The sequence below is a fragment of the Ambystoma mexicanum genome, chromosome 1p, assembly GCF_040938575.1.
Source record: "Ambystoma mexicanum isolate Mex_15411 chromosome 1p, UKY_AmexF1_1, whole genome shotgun sequence".
Taxonomy (NCBI): domain Eukaryota; kingdom Metazoa; phylum Chordata; class Amphibia; order Caudata; family Ambystomatidae; genus Ambystoma; species Ambystoma mexicanum.
The window spans coordinates 1,345,616,949-1,345,641,798 of record NC_090921.1 but is presented as its reverse complement, the minus strand read 5'-3'; the positions used below and the strand labels follow the sequence as shown (position 1 = coordinate 1,345,641,798).

Below are 24,850 nucleotides of genomic sequence, written 5' to 3'. Positions count from 1 at the left end.
TAAAATGCAGCGTTTGCATGTATTTGACAATAGATGCGTATGGTATGTACATGGTTTCATTTTTTAATAAGTATTGCATGAACATGGTTTAATTTTTTGTAAATATTAATTTAGCATTTATATCACGCTACAAACCCTCAGATATCTGAGCGCTGCTTATTATTACCCACGGTTTGTGGTGCTCATTTATCAATCTCAGAAGGATGAGTTTTGCTCTGCCAGGATTCGAACCTGCATCAGCAGGCTCTACAAGGATGTCAAAGCAAGTGCTCTACTCGCTGTGCTATGGGACTAGCTAATTACTATGTACATTACTTAAAGTCAACATATGTGGGTGCCAAACGACTTACTTTGCTGAGCCAAAACATGCCAGGGCCTATTAGTCCCTGCGCCCTTTCAGCTGTGTCCAGCTGGGCATGCCAGCATGGGCCTGAACCCAAACAGTGGCGCCGAAACATCTAGCGCCAGAACAGTCATGGCAAAATGTCCTGCTTCAAGATATTAGGCTCGATGAAAAATGTAACTCGTTACTTTTTGAAACGTTATTTCAATTTCGTTATATATCTTTTCGATGTTATTCCATTTTTTTATGAACACACCATAATATTGATGATACTAGATTATCCTGTGTTTCATTCTACAAAAGCTTGTAATCTAAACGTGGTCGTGAGCACTTTGATGGCTTGCTGTAAAATGGACCTTTGGAAATGAGTGCACAAGTTCAGGGTACATGAGGATGAATGATGTCACCTTTGGATGTGTTTGAGGCTGTCAGTAAATGAAAGGGAGTGTGTTCCCCTTATGTGTTGTGTTAATGCATGTTCAAGTTCCCATGCCAGAAGCTCGGCCACTAAACCACATGATGCACTGTTCGTAGAAGGTTGTAATGCCTCTTATTCTGATTCTGCCCGGCAGGAAATATTACCATGCAGATCACTGGGTTTAAAATATGCCTGTCTTTTATTTTTTATTCTTTGCCAGCAAAGTTCTATAAAAGCATCTTCCCTACAGTTATTTTGAGTGTTGATTACTCGTTTTCTGATGGGCAAGTACTCACTTACCCGGGACAAGCACTCACTGTGATTATGGAAGGCAAGCTGAATGAACTTTTGCTATTTCCCTTTAAGATATGTTTACTTTCGGTGATGTCACTTCCCATTTCGTGTTAATGCCCCCCCCAATTGTTTGTATGATTTTTGCCCTAGTGGCAGTGTAATTAATCACATCCCCAAGCTGAAATGTTCCCCAAACGTTGATAGGGGGGTCTCAAGATTGGTACTAGAGACAGCGACAGCAGATCTCCATGTCATGGAGAAAAAGCAGGAGAGCCCATTAAGCTTGACTCTCCTGCGACCAGGCCATCCTCTGACACCACTTGAGTGGAGCGAGGGCAAAGGGAAGGCTTTGCACCTTGAGTGGGAATGCTACCAGATAACCCTGGGGTGTCTTGGAATCGCCGCCGCAAATCAAGGTTAATAGAGGGGCTGCTACCTACCTTACAAAAAAGAGCTGCACCATCCACTAGTGCCCTACCCTGCAACATCAATAGTTGCATAGTGGGCGTGCTGGTCCTCACACCTGTTTATCTTCCCTTTCAAGCCAATGCCCACTTAATGAAGCTCTCTAATTCTGTGTAAATGCGTGATTGCTCTTGCCTGCTTTCATCTGCACTCAAAGGCAATACCTTGTTTCTCTGACCTTCCTGATTATCGCTGAGTACGGTTTGGAACCAAAATAACCCTTTTTTTATTACTATCCTATGATTGAAAAAGTGACGGTGTTGTGATCTTTACAGAGGCACACTCGGGTGAGTAACCTGCTCTGTCGTAGCCTAGCTCTGGAACTCACCACTAGGACCTTCCAAGGTGTGCCTTCACTGGATATGAGGAAGGAGTGTCCACCAGACCAAGGGCCCCTGTTACTGGAGAGGGAATCCCAGAATTTAGCAAGACGATGCCTGGAGTGAGGCTTCTGATGGCACAGGTGCAACGCGGCGAGTGAAGACTGGCTCATCCGTGCCGGTTTCTGGCTGTAACTCTTAATCCTCCCCAAAGCCTTGATCCTCCAAAGATGGTGTAGGAGGCTCGTCATCTTCCTCCACACCGTCTGCTGCTTTAGGCTACACCTTAGCGGCATATCCTCGCTTATCAGTGGGAAGGGAAAATTCCATCATGCCTGATGTCCCCAGCACTTCTACCTAATATATACATTGGTTAAGAGCAATGTGGAAAGTGTTGCAAACAATGGAATATAGGGCGTGTTACAGAAGAATACCGCTCAGCATTCCTCCATCTGGCACATCATTTTCCAGCTGACAGAAATAAATGGGCCACGGTTGTGAACCTTGTGGCATCTCCACGCTATGGCAGTTGCCACAGTCTGAGGGAGACGCCAGAAACGCCTACTAAATAAGGAGCTGTTCCAGGCAGGTGTTAACTTTGAAGTACTCTCTTCCAGCTCTTTTGGAATTATAATGCTAGTTTCCGTAACAGAACTGCTGAGCAGAGTGCCATGGGGGTTTTGAGCTGAGCAACCTCTTGCAAATGCCCCAGCCCCACTGGATGGCGACAGAGAAAGTCTCTGCCAGTTTGGATTTCCCAGCAGTAAAGACTGGGTAGCCTTTGCCAACCATCACGTAATGGGAGGTGGTAAACATGGCTACTGGCTGGTATAACTCCATCAGGCGGTAATCCTGATTATCTTCTGTAAGATAATATGGGTCAATGGCCCCTGGGCTCCTTTGCAGAGAAACACGTTTTCAACCCTTGCAATATCTTCTCCGAATTAACCTCTGTGGTAACATGCTGTAAATGGTGAAAGTGTCACCGCTCTGTCCCTCTTTAAGCTCAGTTTTGCAGGTGGCATCTAGAGATTGTCAACTAATTTTATGATGAAGAAACCACCTGTCTCTCTTATCCCAAACCACTGAAGCAACCGTCCCATTCCTTTGGAGGGGTAAAGTCCCTCCTCGTCCCACCCACCTCTACTCTGCTTATTTTACAACCCACCATCCTCAAAGTACAGAGCAGGAAGGTAGCTGACACAACGCACACATTCTTGGTGGTCTTCTATTTGCAATGCCTTAATGATCTTTTAAACATTTTGTATAATTTGCCTTCAAACCTCCCATCTTTCTTTCTGCAGGAACGTTTAAGTCTTGCCACGGCACTACAGCACACAGATCTTAATAAGCGAAATAAGACAACATGGAAAAGCAACATCCATTGTAGTTGATAGCGGGAAGTATATACTGCCACTGACCATCTAGCACAGAATGGTCCCCCCAGAGCCAGCCCCCTGGAAGAATGTGTGCATTGGTCTGATCTTTTGCTTTGGCCCATTGAAGCTGAACATAGCTTGTCCGGCTTTACAGCCGATATAACAGACAGTCTGCTTACTGATTGAGCCTGAGGTCCATTCTGGGATGACAGTGCTGCTTGGCTTTGCACCTAGGAGACTTGGTTCTACGAAGGTTTGATGCAATTCTGTCAAATTTTGTTTCTGCCCAGTTTGCCAATTTTGTTTACCACAAACAGTGGGCGGAGGAGGGGGTTCATACCCCCTCTTACTCCACCCCATTATATACCTTACCCCAACATACCGCATATCTGTTTGTGGTTAAAAAAGAATGCAGCAAAACCGAATTCGGCAAAGTTGCCATTTGGCAAAACAGAGCTAGACCAGAGTCGTAGATGGGTGTACAAGATGGTTATTTTCTGATCTAAAGTCTCCTTGTATGAAAACTGTCAAGAGAGAGGAAGACGCCTTGCATTTCTCACAAGACTTAGATCCAGGTGGCTCTTTGTACTCCCTAATACTTATGTGACAGACTCAACCATGATCCCAGAGGTAAGGGTGCGTTGTTGAACCACAGCCTGAAATGGCTGCACAAGGGAGTCAGTTTGCCCTGTTGGAATACATTCACATTTCCGCTTACACCTAGAATTTAGAACGAGTACAAATTTATTTATCCTGCAAACTCTAGCTATTCAATTCAGAATTATGTCTAAATAAATTAAGATTCTATGGCATAGAACTTCACAATTTGATCAGCATTTTCAGTCATGTGGCAATATGCTAATTTCTCAGAATATTCTGGCAAAGGGTTTGACATTTCTGTCAAAGAATAGACCACTGAAAAGTAAGGCTGGATATTCATACACATAGCAATGGGGAATATTCCCATGGCAACTTGAATTTTCAATCAAAATGTGTACTTTTGTTCAGAGTGGCGCCAGGGGCTACTCATTGGCTCCGTCTACGAAGGCAAACAGTGGACTTGTCACTATTATACTGGTGAAAGTCACAGAATAGCTACTTAATGCTCTAGATTAAAGCGGAACATGTGTGCTATTTATACTGGACAGACATTGTAAATGCCATACACCACAAACTGCTGCTCAGCCACCTCAAGACGTTTGTGGGCAACTGAGAGACAGTCATAACATAGTTTGCATCTTTTTTTTTTTTACATAGCCCCAGATCCCAAATCAATCTGGGGTCCACAATTTCCAGAACCACCTGTTGGATACCCCAGGGGTCAGCTCTTTCTCTGACCATCTTCTGTATGAAAATGGCTCCTCTGCCAGGCCTGCTTGAAATCTGCAACAGTATTGAGAGCATGTGCAGCAGTCGCACCCACTTTCATTATCAGACTTAGTGATCATCGAGGCAGTGAGCCGGGTATCACATTATCTTCTCTGCAACTGTAAATTCAGTGGAGTACAATCTTGTATCAAATATTATTGGCTCATTTTTGGAAGGCCCTGAAGAAGCTCTCGCCGGGGAAAGCTTTTATTTTGCGCCAAGTGCGAAACACGTGTTGGCTATGTGGAGAGAATCTAAACATTTGGGTTACAATGAGAGAACGTAAACCATTGAGTGTAAATCAAAACTATGTTTGTTTATGGAAAGACGTCCTGAGTAATTAGGTATGAGCTATCGGCTTCCGTAAACCATAATTTTTATGCAGATACATTCAGTACATTATGATTTATTTATTTATTTATTATATTTATTAAGCACACAAAATCCAAGGGCATTGTGGCGCTGACAGCACGGATTAGTGCTTATTTATTTATTTATTTTATTTTTTTTACATTTGTTTCCCCATCTATTTATTTTTGATTGGCACACTAATTTCATTTGTATGTGTTGTTTATTTTGGTGCTGCTAATACCGAAAATTACTTCACACATCAAGTGTAATGAGGAAGAAATATTGATATTAATTATTTTGTATTTATGGTTTCTTTATTCCTTTGTGTTTTTTCAGGTAAAACAGTTACTTATCAGTGCATTGGTTTGCCTAAGAGCGGAATTATTTACACTGTTGAGTATTAGAACAGGTGCAATGCAATTAGCACCCCAATAGCTGCATAGACAGTTCTTGTAATTTAGAATCACAAGTGCGGGTTATTTTGGAGCACCTGTCTTTTTTTTTTAGTGATCATCACTCAGTGGAAAATAATTGCCTGAAACATAACCAGCACTGAATGCAGCTGATTAAGTCCAGCTATAACAGCCCGGAAACTAAGATCCTGCTCACGTGCCCATTGCTACCTCTGCACCATCACCATTCATCTGATCTGGCTCCCGGGGTTCACCCACAGTTCCAGAAACAGAGTTTGCCACTTGGGCCGGGCTATTTGACTAATCCCTCCCATACACTTCCCCAGTGAAGGCAAACCCCAAGTACGGTTTTACCACCTACGTCTTTCCACAGGTGCTCCCCCGCTCCTGCAGCTTCCTCATACACTGATTCGGTCTTTGCAGTGGTGACATCCCACCTGCCAGCATCTTTAGAAGGATCCTAATTATGTCTCAGCTAAAACAACAACTATTATATATACTTGACACACATTACAGCAAGAGAAGTAGGACACGTCTTCCTCCTGAGATACCTCATGACTTATCCAAGACGTGGGACCCTCTTCCTTGAGTTTCAGAAAGGTCTGGGGACTTGGCTGCGTTGCCCAAAGCCCCTGCTATGCCCTTCCTACAAATCTAGCCCTTTATGCTGACACTGCTCATGTCTCAAATGTAACTCCGCCACCCTCCACAAAGCGGCACATGCTAAGACTTCATGCATTCGTCCACAAGAAGGCTTTGCTAACAAGGCGATTGACATGAAGATGAGGCTTCAAGCCCTGGGGTAATTACACCTGGCCAATGAGCACCTCTGCTAATCTGCTCTCGCAGTCTCCTTTGCGTATCACTCTCTGTAATCGCTCTGAGGCACTCAAGAGGTGCCATGCAGTGCAATACCAAAATCAAAAACTTAAATACAAATATTCTCTTCTTCCCCGGGGGATGCAACAAACTGTTGCAATGATCTCTTAGTTGGTTTGGTTTCAGTATGATGTGTGACTGAACGGAGAAGGAAATTTGACTGGTCCAAATGCTACTTTTCAAGGGAAAATCATAATTACACAGTAGCATTCTCGACACCACAAGCAATACATGGAATATAAATATATCATATTGAAAGAAATGACAAAAAATGCCCATTGTTTAAAATCAATTAGCAGCCCTTTGTTCCCTATTCATTTTAATTGTGTGGCCACCTTTGACGTAGTGATCAGTTTCTCTACTGCAAGGGTGCGCAGCAGAATAGTTCCGGAGGGAAGGCCCAAGGAGTATATTGAGTACTTCTTTAAAGATCACACTTCACAGGCCAGGGTAAGCATTTTTATGTGACAAAATATGTTGACTTTGGAGGCCCACACAGGTCTGCTTGCTCTCCCCTTCCATGATGAACATACACTTCTAGCGAGGATTATTAGGACACTTCTGCTGGGCGTCCCATCTAGACAGTGGATCCGCAGCTGGCGGAATAAGAGTTAGCAGAACTCCATCTTGTATTTTTTAAACACACTCTTGCTTTGATTCTGCAAAGCAAATTGACCCTCAGTGGGACACACCGGTAGTCGTGCAAATTAAAACCCTTGCTCCTTAAAACATGCTTTTTAACTGGCTATACAACATTGACTCAGCCCTTTCCATGACCTCAGGAGGCAAACATATGCAAGTGAGTTTTTATGAAGACTTACCATTTAGGGAACTGATCTCCCAAGTTGGAGAAACCTGTGCAATGTGCAATGACCTGTGAAATGATTACCCGCAGAACAGCAAGAACATTACAAAAATGATCATGAACAAAGGCCATCATCCTATTGATGTTTGATTGTGCGACCTCCCTGTGCGTTGACTTCTCTGGCTATCCATCGTGCAGAGGTGAACAACCTCTACTGTCTCAGAGACGATTTTAAGGTGTTTTTAATCCGGCACATACTGCCTATTGGGGAAAGGCCAAGCCTAGGATAATGGCGTCTGCCCCATACCGAAGACAACCCCCTACTCAGATGACACAAGCCCAGTCTGATCAGTGCCGTCAAAGTCAAAAGCGACACAAAAGGAGGCTGAATACTGATGACTTTGATTGCCCAGTTCTGGAATAAACTACCGGCGGCCTTCTGGAAAATGGTGAACCTTTAACCGTTGGAAAACCCCTCAACCCCATGCTGTTTATCAGGCCCCATGTACAAAGCTGCAATTTACGTAAGCAATAAGCCTGCTATGGAACTCCTTCACTCCACGTTTGCGCCATCTTCAAGCCTGGGCATGGGCTCTGAAACACCCTCTGGGGTACATGTACCAAGAGTTATAACATAACATGCCATAACATACTTCTGAACTGGATGCACAGAAAGCTTCATAAGGTGTATTATCACTTTATGTAGGAAACAGGTAACCAGAAGAATGTTCATCCCCGCCCCAAATAGTTCCCTCCCAAGCCCAGGTGAAAGGAAGCAAAAAACAAATTCCAGGTTTCAGCCATTTTTTTTATTCAAATTGTTCATATAAAAAATGAGGCCTACCTACATTCTAACAATAAATACCTACATTTCAAATTATAACATTTATAAATAAAATAATTTACACTGAGGGTGGAGAAAAAACGCTCTTATAAATACCAACAGTCAGGAATCAATATTGGCATGGCTGGAAAGCACCAATCCTTAATCCGTCGAAGATTCGACAGCAAAAATCGCTTCATTTTTGTACTGGGTGAGCAAAGTTGTTGCTATGAACACAGTGCATTTTCAGTCCAGGGACAGAAGAGAAGTCAACACAGTCCTGTTTCTGCACACATTCTGCGATTTGTGTATCCCTCTACTGCGAGGAGTTTTCGTGATAGTCTCTTAAATTGCATTAGGACACGGCCCTGTTCGAGAGAGAATTTAGAAAAAAAACATTCACTTGTTGAATATACTTTGGTCGCTCTCTGACAAGCACTGGCCATTGGTGTTTTCATTTGGGGGATGAGGGTCAATTGAAGAAGCATCACATTTCTGGTAAAATGTATACATGTCTCCTCTCAAGTCAGAAGAATTGCAGTGCCCAGGGAGTCATCTAGAAATCCATGAGAAGCATCTTCCGCCGCCATCTTGAACAGACTCGAGTTGAAGCCAGGCGATTGGGGTGCAGCTGGTGGCGTGCAGGGCTCGGTGAGAAAAAAATCGATTCTGGATTACAGTCATTGTTTGGACGATACCTGCGAACAATCGCTCCACCCATGAACTCAAATGCGAAGAGCGGGAACATCAACATATCCTTAATAAGGGGGTGCAAGGGAGCGATAAAGTGAAGGTGCGCAGTTCCCACAAACACCAGTCTCCAATTTGGAAACCGAAGGAAGAAATGTGGTGGAGATAAATGACTGCACCTCTTAAGAACACTCCCCACAACCAACCCACACAAAAAAAACATTATTTTATACATTTCAATAAATTATTATAAATAACAATATAAAAAATATCATGAAACATCACACAGCCAGGCAGCCATCTTGGGGAGTTTCTCTTGTAACAGTCATGTTCGGCTTCAGGGGCAGACACCCCGATGCTGCTGGCGTGTTTTTCTCCCTTTAGTGCCGAGATTCCGGGTGCAAAGGCCAGGGGGCTGGGATCGGTGAGGGGAATTCGGGGAGGAGGGCGGGCAAGAGGAAAACATGCTAAATGAAGGCACTTGACAGGAGAGGTGCAGGGTACAGCTAGTGGAGGCAGACTGAGAGCTTGACGAGGGGATGTAGGGGGGGGGGCCGAGGTAGACAGAGAAAGATATTAGCAAAGAAGAGAGAAATCGTGAGCCAGCGAGTTGACAGGCAGGTCGGCATGTAGATTGGCCGTCAGGTAGAGACACAGGCACCGCCACATACAAATGGCTAGCAGCTAACAGTTTTGAAGACAGACACCTATGTTGAGAGCGACAGCTGGTTGTTGTAGAAAGTCCGCTTCACACTAGGTTGAGAATTAGTGAGAATAATGAGGTGAGAATCCTCAAAGGGAATCAACTCTTTAGTTCAGTCGACTATAAGATATGTGGTTGACATTTTTACCAAATCACTGATTTTGTATAATTGTTGAGGATTTTTATGAAAAATATACTTATTTTAAACATTTTACATTGGTCATAGTATAATGAAGTAACGTCCTGTACAGCTTTTTTACTTTTTGGTTTTTATTTGGATTTCTACCTGTGTATGGTTTGATAATTAAGGCAAATCACACAAAAATAGTGAGATGAGGGGAAGCGTATTGGGAATCCCTGACATAATTACCGGGAAAATAAAGTCCCTGCAACAGCCCAGAACAATCTGAGACTTGGCCAGCAAGTCAGAGAATTCTCAGGTTCAACCGCACTCGCCTTATAAAAGCAACAAGATAGGGGACTTGCCAAACAGGAACTCTACTAGTCTTTACACGTGTCAATAGTTCCACAAATTACCGCTAGAGGGAGATGTTACCTTTGTAAAGTCTTCACAGAGTCCTATTACAGGGAGGAGAGCAGCGAAAGGCAAAGAACTCGAAAGCATGAGAGGGAGCAGAGGGTCAGAGTGACAGAGATAGGGACGGTAGAATATGAGTAGAAAAATATGTGGTAATGGAAGTATGAGGAAGACAAAGAGATCAGAAAAAAGATAAAGATGTGGATTTACTTTATACTGTCCAGGCTGTCCTCCTGTTTAAGCAGTCAGACATTTTGTTTTGGCACTTTATATCACTCCAGGTCTCTCCCCAGAACAAAAAAAATGGAAGATAACACAATTCCTATTAATCCCCGTTCCTCAAACTAACAGAGGAACTCTTTGCACACCAGAACACTCAGCACCATGGGGTTCAACTTCATAGGAAATAATTAAAAAAAACAATAAATAAATAAATATTAACAGAATGTATAGAATCGCTACATTTCTCTCGCGCACTAATTATATATCTATACAAAAAAATGGAGTGTTGGATCCCCCGCATCGTCTCCCCTAAGTCAACCCTAATAAGGGTTATGTGCGAGGGACGGAAGGGGGGGAACCGATGGAAGACACTTGGCTTTGCTGAAGGGTCGCACAGGTTTCCCAGAGGTCAAGAGGAGTGGTGGCGAAGGTCTAGTTCTCACATCCTGGCCTGTACCACCACCAAAACGCGAGACGCCCAGTCCAAGAAGAGGTGGAAATTGTGAAAGAGGGCGTGGCCGGTCTGGACCACCGACCATTGAGTGACAGAAGTTGGCATCTGTGGCAGCGCCGGGTCACTGGGCCGCTGCAAGTTCAGCTTTGTCATCTGAAAGCGACAGACAAAAAGGCACCCGGGTTAGAAGCGTACGTGGTAGGGCCCAGATTGTGAAAACTGAAATAACAACAAACGTTTTGAATACATGGGCATGCTCTTCGCATGCGCATTGCAAATTCTCCCAATTCCTTCCGATGTGCTTAATATTGAAATACAAGAAGAAGTCAGAGTTCATATACTGTAAAATAACTGGGCAAAATCTGCCATTTTGTTAATGCACTACGTGTTTCATGGTGAGGGGTTGAGTCACACCACTGCTCACTATGCTACACCCGCCAGAAGGTGTACCTCCTGTGGGCATTCACCCCCTGACAGCGATGCCAATCGACACTGCTGGTCAGATAGCTCAGGGGGTTGAGCGCTCCCTACTGCGATCTATGTGTGATCTGCTGGTCGCAGGTTCGAATCCCGGCAAGTCCAACTCAGCCTTTCATCCTTCTGAGGTCAAGAAATAAGTCCTAACTTCGGTTGGGATGATACGTGAGTGTAAATATGTTATCTGTAAAGTGCTTTCACTTAATGCGCTATATAAGTAACATATTATATATACTTATGTATTGCTCTCCTAAGGTTGCCCATAAGTCTGATTGTTATATTTCTTTTGGGATATTGATATTATTTCAACATTTTTATTTTTTTTATTTTGTGACATTTTACATGATCCCTCTGGTTGAAACTTCCTTTATATCACAAAGAGCTTGATTAGCCTACCTGCCAAGTTTTCCAGTTTCATGCATGACACCTCATGCCAGTCCTGTTTTTTTGCTTCCAATTGCATGCTGGAACTTGTAGTTTAGTTTTCCCTATTGCAAGGGTGTGCCTACAAGTCCCATCATACAGAGCAGCAAAAACGCAGGTCTGGAACTAAGATTCTGCATGGGACCGGGAAACCTGGCAGCTATGGGTTAGTGAGTGGTACATGTTATACCTCCCACCGTTTCTGAATTGAATCTCTTTTCTCAAGCACAGATCAGGTCCCACAAAGCTTTGGAGCAAAAGCACAAACAAGGAACAGAGCAAAAACAACTGCCACTTGGTTAGTGGATGCCATGGGTCAAAAGCAGCTTTTTTAGGAAACTGTCCCCTTGACTTTTTGTTGACACTCTGATGGATGAAGCAGGAAGATTGGAGGCCCAGTAAGAGATCCCATTGGCACATTTCCAGTGCTCTCTCACCATAACAGATAGGTGTAGTGAGAAACTGGCCAAAAGGCATAATTTCCTCACTTTTTATACGCGTAAAATGAACTAGGAGGTTCACCAAAAACTCATTGAGAAATTCACAAAAAATTGAGTGGGAAATTCACTAAAATGGACTGGGAAATGCACCAAAAATTGACTAGGAATTTCACTAAAAATGGATTGGCAAAATAAGTAAACTGTACGTGTATCACAATTTTTTTTTCAGCACATAAATATTCGGTATCCTCCTGCCAAAGCAGAGGCCCATGGGATGCACAAGAATGTGAAGGGATCACGGTGGACAAGCGAGCCGCGGCACAAAGCACGGATCATCAGTGCAACTCAACTAGACAGCCACTCACAAAGTGCTCCAGCCTAGACAGCCACTCACCAAGTGCTCCACCCTAGACAGCCACTCGCCAGGTGCTCCACCCTAGACAACCACTCGCCAAGTACTCCATCCTAGACAGCCACTCGCCAAGTGCTCCACCCTAGACAGCCACTCGCCAGGTGCTCCACTCTAGACAGCCACTCGCCAGGTGCTCCACCCTAGACAGCCACTCGCCAGGTGCTCCATCCTAGACAGCCACTCACCAAGTGCTCCATCCTAGACAGCCACTCGCCAGATGCTCCATCCTAGACAGCCATTCACTAAGTGCTCCACCCTAGACAGCCACTCACCAGGTGCTCCACCCTAGACAGCCACTCGCCAGGGGCTCCACCCTAGACAGCCACTCACAAGTGCTCCAACCTAGACAGCCACTCACCAGGTGCTCCATTCTAGACAGCCACTCACCAGGTGCTCAACCCCAGACAGCCACTCACCAAGTGCTCCATCCTTTTGTTGAGCTTCTCAATGCCGTTGTGAATGGTGCCAAACTCGTGGTCCAGGGGCCGCACAATGTGGGCCGCCTTGCGAAGCCAGTCAAAGTGCCTCTGGTAGATGTGCAGGTCCACGCTGAGCTTGGCAAGTCCACTGGCCACCTGCGAGACAAGAAAAGAAAGAAGAAGAATGAAATGGGGTGCAGGGGAACATATTCCAACATTCTTCAGTGTGCCATAGTTGCATCAAACAGGGCCATCATTTGAGTCAGCAGGAAAACGTTGGCTCCGCCAGTATCCCTCTACACAATGGGAATGGGTTGTACTTTCTACATGTTTGCTGATGGCACCCGGCACCTCTCCCATTTATATAGAGAGTGGGGGGCAACTTCTTCTCAGCTTCATTCGTGAATGTCCGCCCTCTCTTTCTGAATGAGCTGGAAACCTTTAATGATTAGCTCCGGTAAGTCAGAGGTTACTGTTGTTCCCTCCCTGGATCCCCCTTTTCTGGGTCGTCTGCCTCAGCTCCAACCTTTTAGCTGTTCTTTTGGTCAAAAACCTCAGCTTTACATTTGATGTCGCCCTCTCCTTTCTCCCTCGGATCCCACAAACCTCCTTGACATGCTGGTAAGACCTACAGCTTATGCATCAGATTCCCCTCGTCCTATCTGCGTGTGCCCCATCACTCTGGGGCATTCTCCCTGAGGACTGCGGCCTAGTGGCGCAATATAAGAACTAAATAGATAGATAGATGGATAGACAGATAGATGGATGGATAGATAGATAGATAGATAGATAGATAGATAGATAGATAGATAGATAGATAGATAGATAGATAGATAGATGCAGCTGTCCTTCCTACCACACTTTTAGGCACCAAAGTTATAGGCATCTGACAAAGAATTCTTATTATGGCGAATCCAATTCAACAAATATAGATTCATCTACAAATATATACTATCATTATATATGCATATATTACATATATGTCAATACAATTGTTATATTCATCTACCTGTACACATATTTACATGCATGAATCCATGTTGCAAAACACAAGAATCATAAGTGTTATAAGGTAGCCAGTGAGACAACTGAACATCAACTAAGGCGCCTGTGATGCTGACTGGGCAATACTGAGCCGGCAGCCATCAACGATGTAATGCTCCTTGAATGGGACCCCAGCTAGGAATCGTCTCAGCTTCCGCTTGTGATGTCATGTGCCCTGTATGTGACCTAGAGTCCCCTGTGTCATGTTTCTTGAACTGAATGTGACCCGAGTTCCCTTTCTGACGTCACATACAACTAACAGAAGTGTCATCCATCCCTAAATTCCCACTGTGGGGGGCACCTGGCTAGAGCGTCATGTTCTGTCCTGTGTCCGTTCTTCTGACCCTGGCTTCCGCCGGTGACCCCGAAGATGTGACTGTGGCTCAGGCTGCCCGAGGGACTTTGACACTGCTGTTTCCCGTGAAATGTTAGCACTACTGAGCGCTTCCTAAGGGAACTCAAACTGCGGGGTGGCCCAGCCTGTACCTTGTCAGAAGCAGGTGTAAGCTAATGTTTAACCACTATCTGTAAGACCTGTATTCCCGACCCCACGTTTGCAATACGTGTGCCGCCGGTAGAGATGCCGGATCTATAGCACTGCGAATGTACGATCAGGACTGACCCCAAGCTGGCAGTATGGGTTGCTCACCCAGTACTGAATATCTTGGTTTGGTGGTGGAAAGTAGAGGCGGCTGAGGGTGCTGATTGCAGACTACTTCCAAACAGCATGCGCCTAAACTACGAAAAAGAACAATATTGGTGCACGTTCCCCTCTGCTGGTACGCGCCACCAAAAAGGAACGACCCATGCATTGGGAGAAGCCATGCTGATAAGATTTGATGAAGAGCAAATCTCAGTAAAGGCAGAGCAGAGGGAAAGAAGCCTAATTTTAGTATTATTCACTTGAGCCTGTTTTCCACTCGGAGCCTTGAATTCTACGTTCCCTCACCGCAGTCAACTGTACGAGTCCTTCTTTGCCTATAAGCTCTGCTGCTCACTCCAAGAAGAGGGGCGACGGGTTGCCTTGGAGTACAATGGTAGAGTTGGCCAGGATTTGGGGACCTTACTAGACGCCCCACTACCCGCTTCCTCCAGAGCATAAGAGGAGATCATGAGCAGGGCATAGGAGGTTACATTTACCCGGTGATGTTGTGGGTTGTTACTATTCCCTCAATACATTGAGAACTTTGTTTACATACAAACAGTCACAATCTCACGGAGAAAACTGGTTCCCCCGCTCCTTACCTGTATGTTTGCTAGGTCCACAGCATTCATGGACAGAGTGGGCAGAGTTTCGAGTTTGTGCTCTCCTTCGGCGGGGTATTTGGCTTTCTGAAAGAGAGTGAGCAAACTTGGTTATCAACCGCTGCTAACTTCATCTTCTGTAAGCAATGCTTTAGTCGTAGCCTGGCGCCATTTTGTGGACTGAAAGCACTTTTTTCTTTTCACAGCCAACCCAGCCTCTACTTTTTCCAGTAAGGCGTCCCCCAATGCCAGCCACTATAGGAAAACATTCTCTACCAACCCACCCCTATCTAACCATGCTTGAAATATCCCTGCCATTCCAGTTCTGGCATCCCATTCTCAGCTACTCAGCGACACAAGCAAACAATTAATGAAAATTATACTAAAACAATTTCTCGATTGATACATTGCAATCGCTGACCAAATGTATTATCATTGGCAGCCTTGTCTATTCATAAATTGAAAGAAGCCCTGAAAGGCCGTTGCTTCCAAAAAGTATAGTAGGGCTGATGTGGCAACAGTCACGTGTCAGATTGGGTCCAGCTTTTGGAAATGTTCCTGATTTACTCATAGAGCTGTGCCTCCGTTTATTGACAATGTACTATCTGGGTGCACAGTTCCCAATGTATGTACTTGCCTCTGACATGGGTCAGACTGCTCTTGGCAAGTTCCAATGCAGTGGCTGGGTCATCTCAGCACTTCATTTTTCTGAGGTCACTATTGAGAACTATTAAAGTGTGTGATCATAACACCTGCCGTTAGATTGCTCAGAAGTGGGTGGAACCTGGCATGAAGCACTATAGGATAACAAAAAGTATTGTCATTGTTGCAGAGCCTTTCTAAGTCCCATGACCACATACGCTCTCTATATGTAATATAGAATGCAACAACGCAAAGAGGACCAGCAGACTCCAGGATTCTGCTCAGGTCCCTGCCTGACCCAAGACCACAGGTCCAGGTGTCGATGACGTAATGAACCCAACTTCCCACCTCTCCCGGTGCGCACTGCCGAACACTTACAAAGTGGTGGTAGAGCTTCTTGGTGTCAACCAACAGCAGATTGGTCATCTTCCGAATACTGTCCAACTCGGCACGAGGTTCCACAGGTTTTGGTTTCAAGAGGGGGGCTGCCTGCAGTCCTTCCCAAAGACTCAGCAGTGCCAAGATCAGCTGACACCCAATGTCTAGAGAAAAGGAGGTGACAGATGTGTCAGTAAGGAGGAGGCAAGATGCTCTTTAGGTAACAAGAATAAACGTAATACTTTGGCCGACTGACATCACGCTTGGGCCACCCATGCATTTGCACACCCACTTCCATGGCTGACATTATTCCCACTAAGCTAAGCACTTCGCCTTTTTATTTTTGGACAGAGGAAATAAATCCCACAAAAAAGAAAATTAACTTTTTTAAAAAAAAACACTTTATTTTATTTTTGGTGTTTGTTGAGCATGAACATAGCAGTGGGAAAAAAACAGAGCCCTGTCCATCGATAAGGGCCACAGGGCTACTTTTAAAGCCTGCAGAACACAGGATTATTGCTATTAGCATCCCCGAGACAAACCCTTGAGGTGCTAATAATAGCAATATATAATAAATATCCAGCCGCGGCTGGGGGGAGTCAGGTCGCCATGGAAATGGAAGACAGGGCTCCAGTCGGACCCCTCTTCCATTTCATTGCCCGACCAGGAAGCCAAGCTGATGGAGCGGACCGAGTGACTGGGCAGAGGAGCCCATTAAAGGGAAGTTGGTGGAGTGAAGGGGGGTGCTGAGCGGCTGGATTTTGGGGTGGAGGCAGGGGAGGAGGGAAAACAGTAGTGCCGTTGGAGGGCAGGTGCGCAGAGCAATCGGGTCGCTCCGAACCCAGGCATGCATCGGTAGATTCTGCCAGGGTTCGGAGAAACCTGGCCGGCTCCCGTCGCTGAAGGTGCTAATAGATGTTTATTTTATTTTTTATTTTAAAGTGTTTTTATTGGCATTTCTTAAAATGACATTGAATCTTTAGTGCCTTTTATCGCCTCGTCTATTCTTACAATTTAGTTTGAAACAAAACAAAAACAAAGTGCAAACAACAAATCAAACAACAAATCAGTTACAGTGGTCTCCTTGCACCTTTTGACTCGTCAGGTAGCATCATAACAGATGTTAGGGTTGGGGTAGTTGTAACAACTAGCGGTTCCTTGCATCAGGGCGCCTAGGCTGACATGTTTCTCTTATTCAACATTCTCGGGTAGAGGGTGCTAATGTTACAGGAAGAAAAATGTCTTACAACATAGCATTTATTATCGGCATACAAAATAGTGTACACAGGGTATCAGGAGGCATACTGGGCCTGGTGAATTTGACGGGGGTTTATACCTTACGGAATGTAAACAAGGTGCTCCTGGAAGTGGGGGAGGGAAGGTCTTGGTGTCTTTTCTGAAATGCTTGAGTTTGGGAGCGATTAAGTCGTCGACCGTAGATCCAGAATTCGTGTTCACTAGTTCCTTCTTTTTTTGCATTTCTGCAGCTAAGCATAGTGCTAGCTCTAATCCAGCCGTTTCACAGGGTGCTAACCTCTTAGCGTTGCTACAGTGCTTCATTTACCAGCCACAAAGGAACAAAAGTTGGAGTCCTCTCCTTGTGATTTCAGTAGGAGATGTGGCCATTGTAGTGCCTAGTCGTCGTTCTTAAGAGAGCAGTGGTATAAATCAGAGACGGCGATGAAGAGGGTAAAGCAGATGTAACTGCATTTTAAGCAGGTGGTGGTAGATAAGAAGGGGGTTATTTCACTTTTCTAGGAATTATAGAATGTTTGCACCTGGGGAGTCCTCTGAGAAGCAAAGCAGATGCTTCTGTAAATGAAATCGTTTCTGGAACTATAATTATATCTTGTTATTTATATAGCGCCTGCATTAAAAACACTTTACATGGAACAATGTTATATAAAATGTGTTCTACCCAGTCGAAATTTGTATTAATTTTATCGACCTCGGAAGGATGAAAGGCTGAGTCAACTTTGCGTGGCTTTGGACCTGCGACTTGCAGATCACACACAGACCTCAGCAGCGAGCAATCAACCCGTTGAGTTATTTTACCAGCGAATTGTTAGAGAGTATTTTGTCTGCCCTCAGCCCATCCCATTTCATGGGCTCTGGTGCTGCAGTGAATACTTTTCAGGAGGAGCGGAATGCACAAAGTACACCTTCCTGTTGAATAGTCACATCCCAGCTTTACAGACGCCATCTCCATGCCATTTGCAGAGTTCTGCTAAACAGAATGGGTGCATGGTTTTAAAATACTGTGATAGTGAGCCATTTCCACTTTTTCCATAAGCATGACATCTGCATGGTGGCCAGCTGCTGTCTGGAAGACACTAAAGTAATCGCTTTATGACGGGATAAGAAGAACTGGACAACTTTCTGAACTTTTGGAAATGTTATGTGAAGTCAGTTGGGCAACTGACATATGGGTAATGCTTCCTGTTAGAAAACAGTGGCTGACGGAACTTTGTAGTAGTCCGAGTTCAGCGTATACACACTCTGCAAATAACCTAGAAGATGCAATGGCCTACATTTGAATTCCTAGCCCTATCATTGACAGCTGGACCAGAGATGGAATAGTGCTTTGGCAGCTCGTTCTATTTCCCCCAAAGGGTGAGAGGGCTGTGAGGCTGGCAAGCACGCTCGGACTGGCCCATAGTGCAATTGGGCCATGTTTGAAGTGCCAGCCCATGCTTTTATTATGGGCTCGATTTTGGGGGGAAGAATGAACCACTTTTTTGGCCAAAGAGGTCCTTTTTCAGAAGTTACTGCAGTTTAATCAATGTAACTAAGCAAATATGTTTTCAGATGTATTATTTGCAACATATTTTACAAAAACACCTCCTGAAGCAGTCTGTTCCGGATAGCAATGAATTGCAATGCGATTGTGGGCCACTTTTTCATTGGTGCCTGGACAGATATTATGCTCCAGTACGTCCCTCTGGTAAGTCAGATGTAGATTCAGTCAAGCGTCTGGTTTATCTGAGACTTGACTGATTCTCCCCAGTCCTACTGGCTTAGAGGTATGGACATCATTTAGGGTTCGCCTGGGGTCACAACTGCGACCCCTGTCGTCTCCTTTGCTACCCCTAAACATAAAAAATAAATAAAAATGATTTCTTTTTTTTTAGATTGAGGCTCATGGGCTTTGGCCAGCAGCGTGATACTCTGTTTCTGGAGTGGCTGGTTTTCTGATAGCTACAGCCGGTAAAATAGCTCAGTGGGTAGCGTGCTGGCTGCTGCAATGTGTGTGTGATCTGCAGGTGGCAGGCTCGACTCCCAGCAAGGTCAACTCAGCCTTTCATCCTGCTGAGTTTGATAAATGAGTACCAATACAGGTTGGGTGACATTATATGTATATTTGTTCTATATGAAGCGCTTAAGCATAAGTGCTATATAATAACACACCACTATCGTTTGGCCTTGGACGTCTGCTTGCATTCAAAGTGATTTGGTAATATGGGCCTACACGCACTGATATTAACGATACATATGGTGATCCATTCCTGTATGAAATGTATATCACTTTACAGTGATATCGTAACCATATTTTTCGTACTGTACTTTGAAACAATGCTATGTGATGCCACTTCCTGTTTTGTCGAGGGGTAAAAGGTTGTGTTCCATCGCTTCCTGTGATGTCACTTTGGGGTGGGTACAAATGACATCACTTCCTGTGATGTCAGAGGTCAAGGGTCATTTGGTGTCACTTCCGCTACCCCTGGCCTTTTGGTGAAATGACATCCCTGCTTAAAGGTACCATCCTCCCACTAAGTCAGACAATACTCTTCGTCCCCAAAAGAGGTATTTGAATGCAAAGAAATCTGACATTGCCCCAGCCCAACCTGCGTTTCAAAGACGTCAGTCAGCCTGTTCACCTCTGAACCGAATACAGGCTTTCCTTAACGGTGCAGGACCACAGTTTTTTATGTCTGCCCCCCCGCCCACAGAAAATAGCAAGAGATGACACTAAGATGTGCTCCAAAATTCCCAGTCTCCCTTATTACCTTCGCAAAAAGAAGTGTTTGGGCAGCTCTTAATGTGAAAGAATGTTGTCAAGGAATGAAACGAGACTACTGTTTTCTCCTGCGCAGGTCCGCGCGTAGTCCCCGTTTTCTGCAGCCACTGGATCATTGTCGGATAAGTTCAGCTCAGGTTCATGTTCATGTCTGAGTCTCACAGCCCCTCCCCCATTCCTAGCCGGAGCCGAGCTGGTCCCTGCCAGGACATGGCGGGGTTCCCACAAGCGTGCTCGCGGAACGGAAATCACACGGTCCAGCCTGTGCAAGGCCCGCGCTTTTTGCACAGTAACTAGCACACTGCGAGTGGGGAGGGCTTACTTCACTTTGTCCGCGTGGCTCCATTCTTCCCCTCTGCCCTCCCCCACCCCACCCTCCTCTGACACTTCTTCCAGGCAGCAAAACGCAACAAGGCTTGGCAGGGAGACAGAAAAGGGCAGCAGTATTTTTGTTTTTTTCGCAGGGAAATGAGCCAGGAATAAAACCGATTATTGCCACAAAACGATTAAACATAGCTTCTCGGGAATCCCGCCACGTACCTAGAACTTTGTCAGTGGCCCAAGAATTCTACTGCAGGCCATGGTTCAGGGTCCTCTTTATTGTTATTTTGTGAAAGGCTCAGAATTGGCAAGTGGGACTGGTACTACATTGCCCAGTTGGATGTGTCTTGTCCGTTGCCACACGTGACCCATTCCTCCAGCCCTCTCTTTTTAGTCTACACCACGTGGCGATCTGAGACCTGTAGTTTTGCTTTCCCAGTAAAGTATGTGACACCGAATCACCATCTTGCCAATGCTACTTTACAGTAAGGCTGGCCTGTGTGAGTGTCGCATGAGGCCACTAGGTAGATGGGTAACCCGAGGGTTATAGCTTCAGAATGTGGCAGGGCCGGTTCAAACTGCACATCCTCAGGAAAGCGATCAAATGAGTAACATAGAGAAACACACCTAATTTAATTGTTAAGAGACACATAGTGTCTGTTTCTATGAAATGGTCAATGTAATAGACCATGTCTAATACTACAGCCTCTTAGATCCAGGAAGTGGTCATTATCGAAGGATAATGACCCGCCACCAAGTTATAGGCGAGGTGAAGCCGAGGGTCCTAAATCGGGAAAGGGCCATTATCCTAAGCGATAATGATAACTCCCGCGGTCCATAAGGCTATTAGCCGTTGTAGTAGCAATCCATGTTTTGGAGTTTTGATGGTGAAATTAAAAATTACTTACAGTAATTAAGAGTGAGTAAAGTCAATAGAAAGAGTTAGTAAATGAATTGTGGTTTTATTTTGTGGTATTTAAATAACATGGTTGTCTTCATAATTGAAACATTTTAATTGCAACTTGGATAACCTGGAACAGGTTTAAAATTAGCATGAATCAGATGTCATGTACGAGGTTTCTCTATAAGGAAGGAAAGCATTTTCCAATGTTTTAGCTTTCTCTTTTGTGTGCTAAATAGCATGTTGCAGCAACAAAAGGTCCTCCCATGGAGGGATAGATTTTTTGAAAAAAATCTTGCCTGGAAATTGTATTATTGTTTCCCTGTCTGCTTCTGAAGACCGAATGTTCAGAATGCAGTCAATACCAATAGTTATTGACTGCACTCCAAACATTCTGATTGGCTGAGAGATCAATAACCATCCATGTACTAATAATGTGTCCCAGTTTAGTCTGCAAGGCAAGCTGGACAAAATGGTGAGGTAAATAAACGACATCGCTAGGCCTCACATTTCTACAGAGTTGGAAGCAACTCAACCACCCAGAGATCTCACCCTGCAACACACACATCAGCACCCCTGTATTAATGATTACTCCAACTTTGCTCTCTTCCTTCTACGGCACAAACCCCTGCATCCCACTTTCTGAGGCCCCAAAGTGACAAGAGTCCATGCCAACACCGACAGGCTCGCCATCTAGGCCCCCAAAATATAATGTCTTGGTGAATCGCAACGGTGCTCTTCGTCACGTGGAACACGTTGTAAAAAGTTGCATTTTCTGAGGTTTGCAGTTGGTCGTGTGCTCCAGCAGCACCTGAGATACGGGAAGTGCTGGGTGAGCTGTCACACTCACAGAAACAAAAATACACATTGTATCACAGAGCAGGCGGCTTCCTGCAAAGCCTTGGAACCGGTTGTCCCTTTGGTGACCATCAGATGTTGCCATTTTGCAGTAAAGCATGCCTCGCAGAATGAGTTAGGGATTCTGGGTGGGGATTTTTGTGGGCGCACCGTCAATTCCTAACGCGTGTTCTTCTGACAGAAAGTTTTTAAATGGGGGGCATACTAGATGGCCGAAAATGTAGAGAGATGACATATTGCTCTGTGGGATAAGTGAAGTGGTTGGAGGTGACAATGAGGGGAGTCGAGTGGCGAACGGTATAGAAGTAACATATGCCTTCTGCACAAGATATTCTAATTGCAGTGAGTGTGCTTTTTAGACTAAGACTTGTGGGAGGAAAAGTCTGTTGTGGAAATTTTCTGGTAGTCAGTGTGCACTGCAGGAGCAAGTCGTGTGGGGTGCAATGTGCACTTAATAGAGCAGAGGTCAGCAATCTTTGGCTCTCACGATGTTTCGAACTACAACTCTCACCAGCCCTCGCCAGTAAAGTCAATGGTGTGGGATCATGGGAGTCATAGTCCAAAACTTTAGAAAATCACAGGTTGTGGACACTGTCCAGAGGGCAGTTTGTTGAAAAAAGTATAGTGGAAGTCGTGTGGGATGCAGTGTGCACAGCACTTAAGAGAGTGCACTTTGTCTGTGGAAGTCTTATGGGAGTCAATGTGCCCTGCAGGTGGAAGCCGTTATGCAGTGTGCACTTAATAGATTGGGGTTTGTTGGAGGAATTCTTGTGGGAATCAGTGTGCTCTCTAGGAGGAAGTTATGTGAGATGTTGTGTCAACGTAATAGTTTAGAATGTGAAGGAAGTCAGTAGGAGTGAGTGTAGTTTGTTGAAGGAACCCTTGTGGAGCTTCAGGGTGCTCTGCAGGTTAAAGTCGTGTGGCGTGCAGTGTGCACTTATTAAGTAAGGGTATGCAACAGTTGGCTCTCCAAATATTTTCACTACGACTTTCAGCAGCCTTCGCCGGTCTAATCAATGGAGATGGATCATGGGCGTCGGAGTCCAAAATAACTGGAAAATTGTTAGGTTGTAGACCCCTAGATAGATTGTAGTTTTTTTAAGGAAGTCTTGTGGGAGTAAGTGTGCTCTGAAGGTGAAAGTTGTGGTTTTTGCAGTGTGCACTTAGTAGAGTGTAGTTTTTTCGAGAAAGACTTGTCTGAGTCAGTGTGCTCTGCGGGAGGGGGCTATGTGGGATGCTCTGCACACTTAATAGAGTGTGGAGGAATTCTTGTGTGAGCTAGTATGCTCTGCAGCAGGAAGTCTTGTGTGCACTTAATAGATTGTAGATTGTTAGAGGAAGTTTAGTGGGAGTCACGGTGCTTTGCAGGTGGAAGTTGATGGAGCGCAGTGTGCACTTAATAGAGTGTGGTTAGTTGGAGGAACTCTTGTGGGAGTCCGTGTGCTCTGCAGGAGGAGGTCGTGTGAGATGCTGTGTGCACTTTACATAGTGTAGTTTGTCGGAGGAAGTCTTGTGGGAGTCAGTATATTCTGCAGGAGGAAGTCTTGTGGGATGCTGTGTGCACTTTACAGAGTGTAGTTTGTCGGAGGAAGTATTGTGGGAGTCAGTATATTCTGCAGGAGGAAGTCTTGTGGGATGCTGTGTGCACTTTACAGAGTGTAGTTTGTCGGAGGAAGTCTTGTGGGAGTCAGTATATTCTGCAGAAGGAAGTCTTGTGGGATGCTGTGTGCACTTTGGGGGAAGCCTTAAGAGACTGTGCGCAGTAGCTCGTGCTGTCTGCTAGGGGACGTTTTATGAAGGGTACTGTTGTGAGACGAACTGTGCGTGGAAGGGTGTTTTGAAGGAAGAAGTGTACTTGTTGTGCAGGAGGCTTGCGAGATTATTCTCCTCTGTGATTAAATGCTCTCCTTTTTTTAAAGTCTTTTTATGCTGAATAAATGTGCCATGGTGTTTTAAAGTAATCAGGCCTTGAACTGGGTAGTAATCTTGACTTCAGTGTTGTAAACACATAACAGCATATATACAGTAACTTCACAGTGACAGTTTACTCCACTGTCTCAGCTGTCCAAGTCTCCTGGGTTTATATAGTCTCTGGGTGCTGGACGGGGTGTGGGGGGGTGGCCAGTGCCTAAAGCAGGATGAGCGCCGGCAGCTGCTTCTGCTCTGTTGCTCTCTGGCCCGTATTGTCGCAGCTACCACTTCCGGCGCCTTCCGTGCTTCTCACGAGATCTCACGAGAGCTCGGCGTTGCCGAGTCTCGCAAGTCATTTTGCACAGGGCACAGACAGCCAGTCTTTTTTTCTGAGTAATTGTGCTTTTGTGCATGTAGTGTCTACTGTGTTTTTGTACGAAGAATTGCGGCCTTGTGTAAGGATGTGTGCTACCTTGCTGGTGATCGCTCACTCTTGGGTCTAAAGGTGCTGTTGGAGCAAATGCCTCCTTGTGACAGGAAGTGTGTGGGAAGAACCGTGTACTCATGGGAAGATGTGGGCTCTTGTGGAAGGTCTCGGGCTCCAATTAAAAGAGGGTTGGCCAGGTTGGCAGAGGTAAGATATTGTTTCATTGTAGGTGACGTGGGGTTGCATAAGAGGATGTCGGTACTTATCGTGAAAGCTAATCTCAAAGCAGAACACTCTCTCCGAGACAGCCCAGGGTGTGCAGCAGGACTCATTCAGACCAGTCACAACACCTCTAATCCAGGTACTAAAGTGTGGCCATTTCATCATTTGTTTAATTTTATTGATAATTTGTTATGGGCCGTTTAAAAAAAAAATCTTTTTCTTTCATGTGCGCTTCAGGACAGACGCA

At 45.0% G+C, this 24,850-nt stretch overlaps 1 protein-coding gene across 2 annotated transcripts in view; it reads right to left on the bottom strand.

Annotated features, from left to right (window-relative positions):
• Positions 1-7,822: 7,822 nt before the first annotated feature.
• IL11 (interleukin 11) overlaps positions 7,823-24,850 on the bottom strand; it is a 36,664-nt gene continuing 19,636 nt past the window's right edge. For both annotated transcript variants that reach the window (XM_069607021.1, XM_069607020.1), the window contains exons 2-5: positions 15,946-16,109; positions 14,926-15,012; positions 12,634-12,792; positions 7,823-10,618 (exon numbers count right to left, since the gene is read on the bottom strand). In XM_069607021.1, the coding sequence (XP_069463122.1) occupies positions 10,451-10,618; positions 12,634-12,792; positions 14,926-15,012; positions 15,946-16,109 (578 nt within the window). In that variant the 3' untranslated portion in view covers positions 7,823-10,450. The remainder of the gene's footprint in view (positions 10,619-12,633; positions 12,793-14,925; positions 15,013-15,945; positions 16,110-24,850) is intronic.